Source organism: Diadema antillarum, unplaced genomic scaffold (assembly GCF_040938485.1).
Source record: "Diadema antillarum isolate AM-2024a unplaced genomic scaffold, OU_Dant_1.0 seq00000329_RagTag, whole genome shotgun sequence".
Lineage (NCBI taxonomy): Eukaryota > Metazoa > Echinodermata > Echinoidea > Diadematoida > Diadematidae > Diadema > Diadema antillarum.
Window position 1 is genome coordinate 706,151 of NW_027271346.1, and position 14,761 is coordinate 720,911.

Here is a 14,761-nt window from a genome sequence, read left to right on the forward strand (position 1 = left end):
ATTTGTGCAAGTATCGAATAAACAAAGTAATGGTAAAAGCAGGAAGAAACCTAGACATACTCGAACATTAACACCATCTAACAAACTGCAATTGACTGATTGAAGACATCACCCTCATCACTGAAGGACAGGAGAAATACTCTGCATGTTTACCTCACTTGGGGTTGAAACATTTATCTTACTGTAAAAAGCTGTATAAAATGGAACAGGATTGGGAATGAACAGCTTGAGTTAACTTCACTCTATACTCACTCCTTCCACATGTTGGCCAGAATTCCTAGTAGTTCTGGTACTCTATTCTCCAACTCTGCACTTGTAAGGCAAACCACGATGTCATTGTCACCTGACAGGTGTATAATAATCAGCTGATCTGTGCCTGGTGTCACACTAATTCCTGTTACCTTTGTGAGTGGATATAAAATATTGTGATTAATGATGAAATTTCATGATGCCCCTTCACAGGAAATGAAAAAAAAACAAACTAATTCCTTAAAGCCTTAAGCTAATGTTGTAAAAGCAGTATCACTTTACTGATCTGAGTTATATCATTTTCAGTGCACATCAACTCATTAAAAATGGTTTTGAAGACACCCTAGTGTCTTCAAAAGTTTTCAATATGTTTTTCGTACAATGTTCAGTTACATCTGAGTAAATCTTTGAACCAATAATATTCTTGTTTGATGATATTGCATCATATGTATAATTCTAGATGAATGTGTATTCTCTACAACTAAGGATGACACACACGTATGACATAAAAACAAATAATAATGCACTGTCACTTGCCATGAAAATGGACTCTCTACATAATTCAGTGTCTATATATTCAAGGCTTGGCTAGATTTGTGTCTGGATCATTAGAAGATTGAAAATTCAAACTACCATGGGAGAAGGGGTGACAAGGCTGCCCTTGAGTCCTGTACCAGTCAAGCAATTCACTTTCTTACAAATAATTCCTATCAAAGTCTGTTGACATCTAATCAGACTGGTATATTGATTTTAATTACAGGACCCCCTCCAAAAAAGTTGTCCTGAATGTTGTGATTCAAAGGAAAATTTTCTTTAAACCTATGTGGATTCAGATAATGCAGAAATGTTTGGCGACAGACATCAGGGAAATATTGAGAAAAAGGTTTTGAATTCATGAAAATTAAATCTATTTTAAGTAATCCTATGCCACCCTTTCTGTGAGGAAAATCTAGAATACATAATTAACAATGTCATGCTTGAATCATGAAATGAAGAAAACAATCCAATTCAAATATGCTTTAACGTAAGACCCAGTGGGTCCAGCATTCACTTGAGTACTGCAAGTTCACTTTCCACATACTCTTACACACTTCTACCTATAAAGAAGAACATAGCAAACTTGGGGAGTTTGGAGGGATCCAGGGGGCATGGTGTCCATTTGTATATTCTATCACACTGGTGATGATACCTGCCAAGTTTTTATTGAAAAAAAAAATGACATGCATTCTTAAAAAGAAGATCAGAATGTGAAAACTGGTCTTCAATTTGATCCTATTCCCAAGGGGGCACACCTGGATCTGCCATAAAAAAACTTGAAGTACGGTTTGACCTCTGTTATCTGGCAATGGCGGGACTGGCACCCGTCTGGATAAGTGATGTAGCCAGATTTTGAGAGAAACAATGTTTTTGTATACATGAGTAGAAGTAGGCCACCGTCCCAGTGGCTACTATGTAGGTCATGGACTCCTCAACAGTAGTGTAATTTATGCTGGCCTACTTAAAATTATAGTCATGAAATTGAAACATTTTAATGCAAAATTCACATTTTTTCGTACAGAATATCAAAGTAAATTGCACAAGTTTGGTAGGAGTTTCAATATTGGGTTTGAAATCACTTTATTTGTTTTTGTCCTCACTGCTTTGAGGCATCCAGATAATAGAGAGGTTGGGTTAAGAGGTCAGACTGTACAATCACTAGTGTATTTACTGAGACAAGCACCAGTACAGTTTTGACAAACCTGCAATGTATGTGGAATAACAGAGCTTAATTTCAATGAAAGCAAGAGATCATTAAGCAGAGGGGTGAAGATATGGGGCATGAGTTTTCTTCAATTTATCTGCCCTCTGTACAAATGAAATTTTGTAAGATTGCAACTGCATGTCTACATTTTAACAAACATGTCGAAAAAAGAAACCAGCAGGAATGGAACCTGTCATCTACAGCTTTCCAGGCAGTGACACTACCACCAGGCTATCCCTGGTTGCCGGCAGTAACAAGATAAACTTGGAACAAATAACCAAGCTCTGAAATTCCAACAAATTGAAGAAAACTCATACCCAGGGCTTCATTTCTTGGAATATTTACCTCTGACACTGGGATGCCTGCTCGCATCAGCTTGAAGTTCTTCTTAGGATCCAGTTTGTAGATGAACCTATCTGTGACAACAAGTGCTCTTTCTGCAAACTTGTTGTGTTTGTTGACCTGGAAAGGATAAAAAGAGGGATGCTGACCTAAAGTTCAGTATCATTTCAGATACATCATCTACACACATTCTCTCTTTCCACGGCTCATGAAACCTAATGATATTCATATGTGTACATAAGTAGAAATCAATAAACTTTTCTCTTGTTGTCCTGGGGTGGTATTTTGAGCCTACTTCATCTCTGTTTTCAAAGTCTGTTGTAACAAATCGGTAATCTTCTGTTGTAACTGTGCTTCATCTCATGCCCTCTTTGCCTGTGGATACCACTGTCTTGGGTTATGCACTCGTGCAAAACTTTTGGCTCAAACCTACACCCATTAGGCTACATGGTATTCTGGAGACAGTTTTATCTTTTTTTGTAACTCTTACCACATGCAAATTTACATGTGTATGCTTCTGTGGTAAAATCGGGGGGGGGGGGGAGGTTTTTTAACTCTGTTGCAACTTAACTTCTCTTTAATAGTGAGATAGTTTATCAACTCAATCAGTCCACTGGAGTATGCAAGTTCAAAATCAAAAACAAAACACAAAGTACAAATGTATGAGAACAACATATGCACAGAATGGCAAAAGCCAAAGCAGTTTGACAAAATATTAAATCATTTCACAATACAGAATTAATTTTGGCAACAGAAAATTTGAAAGTATGCATAGCACACTAGCATTTGCAGATGCAATGTAGTTACAATTAACACAAACATATACAGAAAGGTTACAGGCAATGCCTGCAGTTTGTTTACAGCACTTAACACAAACTCATTAACACAAAACTTCCTGATACCATGCCAAAGACATTCTTTAAGAAAGTTTACACTGAGTTATATTCAATTGATAATAACTAAAAGTCATTTAACTGTATTTATGGTATTATTTATGATTATTCATGTATCAAAATATTAAAAAACCATTTCTTCCCCAAAAAACACCATCTTCACCAATATCTCTTTAGTAGTGTCATTAAAAAGTTAATTCATTTTAAGTATGTTTAGGACCAGGAATGATGATTTTATCTTAAGTGATAAATTCTTACCTGTGCCTTGAAACTGCATTTTCCTCAAATGCAGCCCTTTGTCTCACAAAGTGAAAGAACAGAAACAAAGAAAGCCCCGCTGACATGTCCTAAGTAGCCCCAGTGAGACCCCATCCATAACCGTCCTACAAATGTATAAAAGCTGCGTGATAGCAGACATTCTTCCTCTACCTTTTGTGGGAAACAAATCTAGGCCAAGGCAAAAGGGGGAAGGAGGTATTGTCTCCACAAGTACAAGAATTTATCACCAAGGGCTACAGATAAGATGATCATTCCTGATCCTCCTAATCTGCCTCATGATAAATTCTTACTTGTGCCTTTAAACTGCAGAGTAGCACAGACCCTACCAGGCCATCATGGAGACAGGGAGGTGGCCAGACTTAAAGGGCTGAACTCCCACCCTGGTTGGATGCACCAGGGCGAGAGGGAGTGAGATGCGGAGCACAGAGGGCCGTGGCACCAAAAGAGGCTTCATGTGCGACTACATCTTTCAAATAATACAAAATAAAAAAATGATGGGAAGCCTAAAAAGCTGCTTGTTGGATCTGGCCAATAGCGGCTCCATTAATGAGAGCCCACGAGGTACTGAGGGACCTAGTGCGTGAATTGTGGCCCAGTTTGAAGCACTTCATCGGCAGCTGATTTGATACACTCTAAATCACCTAGAGATAGTGCTCTTGGAAGCAGCGTGATGAGGCAAGGTGGGTACAATGAACAGGTCAGAATGACCTGTTCATTGAATGCGACTGACATACTATTTAGGGCTCATGCTGGCACCATACCTTGTCCTCTGTAACAAAGAAGGAGGAGGAGAGGGCTGGAAGAAAACCCTCGAGAGGGCCAGAGGAGGCAGTCTGGTTTTCTTGCCAGAAAGAAGGCCTTTAATGGGAACTGCATTTTCCCAGCACAGATGACCTGGGCCAACTGACAATGCATGGATAGTGCTGTGATGTTGACCAGATGCAATAGCTACAGTATATCAAACACTGTCTTGAGGGTCAGGTAGTAAAGAAAGGTTTGATGCATACATGTAGGTTCAAAGAGAGCCCTAGCTAGGACTCGCAAAACTGCTGGGAGGCTCCAGGCTTGGATAAGAGAGTGAGAAGGGGGATGCTCAAGAAAGAAGGTCCAAAACAGTCTGGTGATGACCAGGGAGTTGGATACTGAGGAGCCGTCCTGAAAACCAACATAAATAGAGGCAATAGACGATCTGTACCAATAGATAGTGGCTAGAGAAAGCTTCTTACTGACCAGTGTGGCAGAAAGTCTGCTATACCCCCTACAGGGGCCAAACATGGATTAACCCTTACAGGGCCGGGGGGCGCGGAATCAGCCCCCCCTCCACGTTTTGCGCTATAATTCTGTAACGCAAGAAGGCCTCGTCGCGAGGCTTCTTGACTTTCTTCGTTCAAGTCTCCTGCAACTTTTGAGACCAAATTTGCAACGTCCACGCATACTTTTTCAAAGCCATGCCCATTTTTGCAACAGCATGTCGCCCCAAAACAGGCACAATTTTGTGATTTTGTGTACATTTCCTATGGAAAACAGTGCTCTGTCATGAAAGTCATAAAAACTTGATTATTTTTACAATTAATCACTTTCATTGATTAATTTTATGCTAATTATGGTAGAAAAGTGGTCAGTGACAATTTCCAATAAAAAAACAAAGAACGAATAAAAGTTGAAAAACAAAGAAATACATAAGAAATTCTGAAAACAATACAATATATAAGAACTGAAATGAGTTTTAGAAGTTTTTGTGATGTACAATTGTTGAATATTGTCGCTGGGGTGACAAGACCTCATATCTCAAAAATGTCAAATTTTTTTTTTTTTTTAGCTTAATGGTCAAATAATGGGTCAAGTGATGTCTTAGCCAAATCCCAACTGTCTTACTCAATAAATGAAGCCACCATGACATGTCAAAGGAAAGGCTATCCCATTCACTATAGTGCTTTGGCCGCCATGTTTTTTTGCTCTCCTGAACATTTGACATTTTTGAGATACGAGGTTTTGTCACCCCAGCCACGATATGCTAAAACAGATTTACAGACCAAAAAGTAGACAATGCTTTTAATTAGGCTAAAATATGATCTTGAGCTCAATTTGCATAATTAATTAATTAAAATTAGAAATTGATTGTTTCAAAAAATTTTATGACGCAATCTTGTAGATTATGACATGGGTGTCACGCATACCAAATATCGTCGCGATCAGGGGTGGGGGGGGGGGACGGAATCTGCCCCCCTCCGGTTTTAGCATAGTCAAAAAAGCCCGGCCGAGGTACCCAGCCAATCGCCAGCCCTCTCAGAAAGTCCTGCCTCTCAGCCAAAGTGCTGGAGAGCGGCCACACAGTGAGATGGAGGCGGCTCAGGTCTGGATGAGGGATCAGGGAGATAGGCTGATGTAACAGGTCTGGAAGAACTGAAAGGAGCCTTGGGGGGCCTGTCAACAGGGAAATCAGCGGAGGAAACCAAGGTCTGGGAGGCTGCAGGGGGGCTACAAGTAGCAGGCTTGGCTGGTCCTAAGCAACTTTCAGCAGAACCTGAGGAATGAGGTTGAGCAGTGGGAATGCATACATGAGAATGTTCGACAACGGGATTGAAAAAGCATCTATAGTCCAATAATCTAGGGGTCATTGTCCTTGGTGCAATAGGAGGGAAGGCGATGATTCCAGGAAGACGCAAAAAGGTCAACCTGAGGCTGAGTGAACAACTGACAAATACTCTGAAACACAGAGCTGATGTGGAGTGTCCATTCTAGAGGGAGGTAGCTCCCCCTGGAAAGGAAATCTGCCACCAGATTCTGATCCCCTGAGATGTGGGAAGCTTGTGAGCGAAATGGAATTCTGGAGACAACAGACTAGGAGGTCGAGGGCCAGCTGACAAAGAGCAGGGGAATGGGTCCCCCCCCCCCTCCGCCGGCTGATGTAGGACACCACCGTGGAATTATGGCACTAACTAAGTCCCTGAAGCCCAACATCTCAAAAAAAGTTGATGTGATGATGAGCTTCGAGAGGGGACCAGAAGCCTGAGATGTGATGGAGAGGCAGGACGGCCCCCCCATCCCTGCCGAGAAGCATCTTGTCGCGATGAAGAGGGAGGGGGAGGGCTTGAAAAAGGCTTGCCTTGGAGTAGAAAGCCCAGGTCAAATACATTGTAAAGGGACCTGGTCTGAGGAGACATGGGGATAAGCTTGAAAAGGGGGGGGGGGAAGGGAGTCTACCTGAAGGTGGAAAAATCTGAGGGATGCAGCTGTAGTGAACGCATGAGACTACGACAGTCTACCAACAGGTCTGTGAAGATGGCCAGATGACTGAGATTCCTGCAACTGAATAGGGGCAATCCAGCGGGCTGTGAGGGCAGAACCAGTTGCTGAAGAGCCATGATACGATGCTCCACTGGCCTGGCAAGGAGGGAGGGAATGTTGAGGGAGACCTCTAGGAACACTGGAAACTGAGATAGGTTCAAAGAGGATTTCTCCAAATTGACTAGAAACCCCAGTGACCTTGTGACATGAATAGTCTCTTTCAGATGAGAGAGTACTGTAAAAGTGGATATTTTCGCGCGACTAATTTTTCACGCTTGGCCGGGTAAGACGAGTTTTGCGTGCTTTTAATTCCGTGGAATCAAGACATCACTCACAGGAACACTATGTCAATCAAAATATTCGTGTGCTTTTATTTTTGCGCTAGTTTCTGGTTGCGCAAAATGCGCGAAAATTTCCACTTTTACAGTAGTAGCTCCTTTGAACTTGCTACTAGAAGCCAGTCGTTGAGGTAATAGAAAATTCAGATGCCTAAAATGTGCAATTTGGGAGATTGAGGGCACTCTAAAAATAGTCCTAGGACTATACTTACGGTTAAGAAAGCTCAGAAAAGGAACAGGTTCACCAGAAACGGTGCAAGCACCAGGTGAGGAGCTTCACAGAACATGAGATGTCGAGGGACAGTCGGAAAAGAACGAGGGAGAATGTCTGCTATCAGGCAGCTTTTATTGGGCAGTTATGGGAGGGGTCTGAGGCTACTTAGGACATGTCAGTGGGGCTTTCTTTGTTTCTGTTCTTTCACTTTGCGAGACAGAGGGCTGCATTTAAGAAATAACAGTTTAAAGGCACAGGCAAGAATTAATCATGAGGCAGATTGGCTGTTTCCAACAATTTTCTTAAGCTCTTGTTTACGAGACTTTTCAAAAGCCAACACTGAAACAAGATGATCGAAATGATATTTGTCACCAATCTGACTTGAAGAACAATTTTAACAAATTCTTTCACTTCTTGGCATGTACCATCGCTATACCACAGGCAACTTGTTATTCAAGCACCTACAGCGACAGAAAAAAAATTCTATCCGAAGGACTTAATTGAATCAAATGATTCTCAAATTCAAGTTCATATCTTATGTGTAAATGTGTTATAAAGTGTATGGGAATACACTTTAATCATGATGCCAGTCTTGTTTCTTAACATCCAACAACCTTTGAGTCATTAGCTTACTTAAATTTTGACAGTGTTTATCAATGTTCTCATGCTTGATTTTTCCCAAATATCCACGAAACCCAAACTATCAAGAAGTCCTTTAATCTTTTTAACGCTATGAGTGCTGTTAAGAAACAATGAATACTTAAAAAGAACATAAGCCAGATAAATTTTCTCCCTCTTTTCCCATGGATGAGTCTATACCAAAATAATAACATATGATTTGGCAATGACATATTCTAATTGATAAGCTACTACACGTAGTTCCCATAAACCATGAAATTTAGAGAATTCTTATGAACGGCCGATTTTTCTTCTTTTTCTTTAAACAAAATTTTCAAATAAAAAGACTGGATTTGACATTCAAACCTCATTACCTCGCACCTATGCACTAAAACCAGTAATATTAAATTGGTCAAACAACTTAAGTTGTATGTCAACAGGAAGGCATAAATGTGATGCGCTCCGTCGGAATGAGTCAAAAAGTCGCAAAAAAATGAAATCATAGTTTATGCCTATATGTGAATTCTACAGACTCTAAGCTTTTACACTGATATGTAATACAACTCATTTCGATATCCCTATAGATCATAAAAAATGAATATTAACTACGTTTATGATGTTCAGTCCATTTTTCTAAATATCGCTCTCAAAGTTCAGGCCACGTTTCAAGCTCACAAGCTGTTTTCTTTCACGGGACGAAAACAATACAACAGTCCCTGCCTTAGCGACGGTGTTTTACGCTCCATTGCACGCACTACCGTATAAGGCAATAGCTTGGGTATGTAAGATAATAAAACCAATCGCAGGACAGGTCTGTCATTAACGATTCTGACCAATTACGGGCAGCCCGATTGTAAAACTACGGCGCGTTTGTGGGTCCGTGCCGCTGCCGCCGCATGAAATGCGTCGGTACGCGTTGTGTGTCGGCTGCGTTGTGGTTTTGCCGCAAGTTTTTTAACTCACAAACAATAGGAAAACAGTAGAAAGAAAAAAAGGCACGCAATGCGTCTTACGAGAAGCGTCTTTTTAGCGAGGGCGTTTGATCGCTTCCATTCTCCTCCCATGTTTGTTTGTCAATGGAAACTAAAGAGGATGCGTTTTAGCAAGTACCAATACCTAAATAGAAACCTGAGAACCTATTGTAGGCGAGCACGCAATGCGTCTTACGAGAAGCGTCTTTTTAGCAAGGGCGTTTCATCGCTTCCATTCTCCTCCGATGTTGTTGTCAACGGAAAACTAAAGAGGATGCGTTTAACATGCAAGTACCAATACCTAAATAGAACCTGAGAACCTATTGTAGGCGGGGTTCAAAAGACAGCAATCGGTAGAAAAAAGTCAATGAAGTTAATTAACGATAGTCATCTTTTGAGATCGTGTTCTTTGCGTGTACTAAAAAACCCTCAAATTACGCACATGGTCGTAATGTTGCAGAGCATCAAAGGACTGCTTTCGCGTCTGTTCTGCTGCAGCTGTATACAGCCGTAACATTCTGAATTCCCGCCATATTAGGCACATTTTCCTTTATAGGCGTTTGCGTGCACAGTAATTATCGCTTATCACGCTTGCCAATGCTGCACATAAATTGATTATTATACGTGTCAGAAGCAAAGGCTGATGTAGGCTTGGCAGCTTCACGTTGGGTTTTACAATGATTGTATCATAAATATACTTTCTTATTCTCAGTCACTTTTGTAATACCATAACATATAAAAAAAACCATTCACTTGTAGCTTGAGCTGAATGTTTTGTTTTTTTTTTTTTACATCACATTTGCAGTTACAATCTTTCTGCATTTGAGAAGTGGAGTATAGATAATAATACTGACAAAATATTCGGAATTAATACTTAGGCCTTCTTCATTTCGTTTTTGTATTCACAAACCTTATTAGAAAAAAATGATTGCTTGATTACTTTTCGGGTATTAAAAAATGAAACCACCGGAAAGGAACCGCATTTAATTTTCTTGTTAACGAACCTAAGCTAATAGCGAACCATATTTCATTGTGTGATTAACGAACCTTCAGAATAATCAATTGTATTAACCCCGCCCCCCCTCCCCCAAGAAAAAAAAAAGCAGTTCAATGCCATGCGTTGTCAATAGTGATAAAAGGCCCGTTTTTATTTCGTAGTGTGTCTCAGTACTCCTGTGCTTATTTTTAAGGATGTGCCTCTCTTAATGATTGCGATTGATGTTCAACTATTTCTTTCACGCAAGCTTGAACAGGAAGAAGCTGAAATTCAGGCAAGGAGACGAGTTTTTTCTTCCATGAGATACAATCGACACACCGTACATCTATTCCCGAAAGTTGTGTGATTGCTTATGTGCTAATGAATTGTGTCCATTACATGAATCAGGCACTATACAAAACGGTTGAAAATCTGCTGAAAGTCGAACTTCGTTTTTCTTTTTTTAATTTTCATTTCCATTTCAAGCGGGGATAGACTCGAAATTAGTTTTGTCTATACTGGCAGGAGACATTACAGTTTTCCAGTACATGCTCCGCATTTAAACAGTCGCCATATTTTCGTGGACAGAAATCAGATAATGGACACATGATATACTATGTATTATAAAAAAATTATGAAAAATACCAAACAACGAAACACGCCATATGTACAAACATTATGAACTTCAATGAATTAAACTTACCTGTGATATTCTGCATAGAAAACAAGCACGCCGATTAAATAACATTTTAATAGAATTTATATAACACACCGCGATCATGCGTGGCAGATCAAATCAAGTTCAATTGGTGAGAAAGCAAAAATGAAGTTAAAAAGTTGACTTCTTTTCGTTTTCTCTCTCAATTCATGAAAAAACAGAATTACATTGCCTATTGAAGAGGATTGTCTCTGTTGCGAACGATCGCCATATATAGCACTGTTTAGTCTTCTGCGCAAATCCGAATCCCTACATACTTTTAATTTTTGCTTGATAATGTAATAACCCTGCTTATATCTTTTATAAAGGACTAGCAAATTAAAAGTTTCAAACCGTATACTAAAAACATTATATTGTACACAGCCAGTATTTCATAAAACATTTTGAAATGCGTTGTGTGTTTAGCATGTTAATAGCATCAATCTGCCTTCTATTTTCCGTACGTATACTAAAGCACACGGAAACGTAATCAAAACGTTACCAAATGCAGTGAAATGCATTGTACGACGTGGTACTATCATTAGAAGTATATTCCATTCCCTTTTTTTTTTTAATTTGCTTGAAGCAGTCGTCAAACCATGTGTCATTTTCGTAGCGACATCACTTAGGAATTAGAATGTATGAAGATAATCGTTACTCATTTTATTTTTGCGCTACTAATATAGCATTTACATTTTCCAACTTTTATTGACATGCAGTATTATGTTTACTGTATGGTTACGATTACGAATGTTGGTTATGAATTGAAAAGACTGGTTCTTTAATCAAAACTATAAAGGTAATAGCTGTTTTTGAAAGTAGTTCGATACAAGTTCAAAACGCAATCGAAGTCATCGTCATAGGGGGAACTGATAGCTCTAGAAAAACTTGTTTTAGGCTAGTAAAGATTGCCCGTATGCAATCTTTGTAGAAAGTTTTTGACTTAGGCCATCTTTCGAGTATTTTGAGAAAGTATATAAAGAATTATTTGTTTTGATTATGTCAAGAATAAGTTTGAAACTATGAGAATAAAAAAGGCGCGGTTACCCAAACAATGTCGTATAGTTCGATTAGACATGATGGGTAAAGTGAATTCATGACTTGACTTATCCCTACTGAATTGATGATCACTTCTGTAAACCATCAGTTCTTGTAGATGATACCTCTGTAATCGTAGTCAAAATTCTTTTTGAGCGATGAGACGAAAACCAACAAACAAAATGCCGTGTATCATCGCTCGAGATTCCAACATTTGGCATCACCCGACCAACAATAAGTGACAAATCAAATGGAATATTATGTTGTGGGATAGCAGATTGTGTTACGATTTTTTAAATGTTTCGAGCAATTGTGAAAAAAAAGAAGAGAAAATGAGGGCAAAGTTCAAGAAATAAGAAAAAAAAGCACGTAAAATACAGGCGATCATGTTTGATAATCAAAAGTAAGAGATTACAATCGGGCCGTGCGGATGTATGATCGCCTCATTTACATGTCTGATTCCTGTAAAACTACATGTATGTTTATATCTAAATTTAAGTTCGCTTCCCTCCTTGATAAATGTTGTGTTTGGGTTTTCGGTATAGGCATTTATTAGGAAAACGTTGTAAAAACGACAGCAAAACGCCCTACTATACATCAAGAGATGACCTATACATATATGAAAACACAAAAAATTCTGTATGTTCTGATATGATGCAAGTGCTTGTTTGTTTGTTTGTTTTGTTTTGAATTACCATGGCCTTTGTCGGGGGAAAGATGAAGAAAAAGTAGATATAGAGTGCATCACTCTCAGATCCGGATGATTGCGATAAGTGTGTATCCCCGCCCTTTCTATACAGGTAAACGATTTAAGTTTGGTATGCTATTATAAAAGCCTGCATGAGTCACGCAGAAGAAACTGATTCCGCGATCACTTGTAAACCTTTCATAAAATTCACGTTTTAAGATAGTAACGATAGCTTGTAGGATATAGAGTAAGTTAGCATCCCTGACTGTGGTTCTGAACACAAAAGGGGACTGAACAATTATTTTACAAATTAGCAGACATAATGCCGATCCTCCAACACTGTTGCTCCATTCCGTCACTGATTCTGCTATCAATGGCGAAGAAAGAATACTGGTTGCGTGATTATCCACCCCTTGATAGCAGGAAGTTTACCCTTCATCGTTTAAGGCTTCGTTGATGCGGGGGTTTAGGGCGTGAACAGTGTCGTCCGAGTTCTTTCATTCGAAATTCCTCAATACGCAATTCAATGGGCAATTAACGCTGCTACTTCGCAAAGCTGTTAGCCAATTCTTTGCAAAACTTGACCTCTCACATGTCAGCTACACGCAATACACGACAAACAGCTATCATTACAAACATTCTGATTAAAAAACAAAACAAAATGAAGAAGCACACTTTTGAGTAGCGACACAGGTTTCTGTCCCTTTCTCAAATAGGTCCTACTTCTAAAAAATACACAGATGACAAGAGTCAGAATATCCTCCAAAGGGAACACGAGCTATTTGGGCATTAATAATGTTTGTCTTCCGATTTCTCTCCATGCCGCCACGGCCCAAACCATCATAAGAAATAGGGCAAAAAGTTTTATTAACCAGGGAAATATAGTACGCATTACATACATTTCGCGAATTATTACACGAATTGTCGACTTTATAAAAACGAGAATGATTGACAACTTAGGCCCTACTATATCTCCAGAGATGAACTTTAAACAGCAAGTCACATACCAGGGAACGAAAGTAATGATTATTTGAATGAATTCATTAATGAGGCCAATTGATAACCGTTGTAAAAGTACACACACGCATAAAGAGGTTTCAAGTTCGATATTGTGATCAATGTATTAGCTCATAGATAAAGTATCATAAATTTTGCGTGATCGTTCGTTGGAATTAATTTTTTTCAGCGCGATTTGTGCGTCACATCAATCACCACTTCATGAAATGGATTGCATGTATCAAACGAAACTCGCTGGTCATGCAATCGATGGCCTTGGTCAGCTCACTATTATTGCGTAATTCTAAAGCCCTCGCCGCTTGGCCGCCGACGCCGCCGCGCGCACCATGCTTTGTTTTGTCTTCAATGGGGTCAAGAGCAATGCCTCATTAGCATACACCCTAGCAACGGAGGAGGAGTCTCGATCGGGCAAGAACAATAGGTGCGAAACGCAACGCAAAGGCGAGCGTTCGAAAAAAAATGTAACCGAAAAAATTTGTCTCAGAAAAACTGTGATTTGGGACACTTGTACTCATTTTTACACGCTGAAATTTTCTGTACAAACAGATAAAACATCAAGGAATCAAAATCCGTCATAAAAAAATTTCGACCCGAGCAGTGCTTCCCCTTCATTTTCGGCTCATTATGGGAAAACTCCCTGTGCGACTTATGACTCATTTTGTCGGAGCGCCACACAAATATTAAGCTTCTGCTGTAGGTACGTTTTATCTCGGGCTCTCTTTGCCTGGGCATGCTATTGTACAAAATTGTATTTAATAGTTTGTGTGCATGCCAGAGAATGAACACTTGTTAAAACATGCATAATCAAGCATGGCGTGCACACGCTTTTGCCCAAGGGAGCAATCTTATTGGTTGAAATGTCTTTAGATGCTACTTCTAACAATATTTCCTATTGGCCATGATAATTGCAGTGGGTGTGGTTTTCATGACTTACAACACTGTTAAAGCAGTTCTCAGAATGCCAATTCACAACTGTTTATTAGCGGTGTTGTAACTCATGGACTTACAACAGAAGTTACAACAGAGATAAAACAGTGTTCAGAATACTAACCCTGAACACATTTTTATTTCCCTGAACTCTGTAGAAGTATGGAGAGGTAATCATGAATCAAAAGAACATACAGGATGAAACAATTCTGCTTTCATCACAGTATGAATGTGTAAACCATTTTGCATTACCCTATATGGAATTTGAAAACTGATGTACAGTGTAATGAATACCTATATCCAGATTTGTAAAGCTAACAAATGTTATCGCAATACATTCTTCTTTAAAGGGGAAATCCAGTCCAAATATAAGTTAGTCTAATGAAAAAAAGAGTAAAATCTTACGACTTCAACGGTAAAAATTTGACTAGAATTGGATGAAAAATAAGGAAGTTATGACATTTTGAAGTTTTGCTAATTTCTGG

At 39.3% G+C, this 14,761-nt stretch overlaps 1 protein-coding gene across 1 annotated transcript in view; it reads right to left on the reverse strand.

Moving 5' to 3' along the window:
- The window catches only part of LOC139730714 (unconventional myosin-Id-like), a 134,913-nt gene that overhangs the window by 7,180 nt on the left and 112,972 nt on the right, over positions 1–14,761 (reverse strand). The window contains exons 18-19 of the mRNA XM_071641581.1: positions 2,336–2,452; positions 253–401 (exon numbers count right to left, since the gene is read on the reverse strand). Coding sequence (XP_071497682.1) covers positions 253–401; positions 2,336–2,452 — 266 coding nt within the window. The remainder of the gene's footprint in view (positions 1–252; positions 402–2,335; positions 2,453–14,761) is intronic.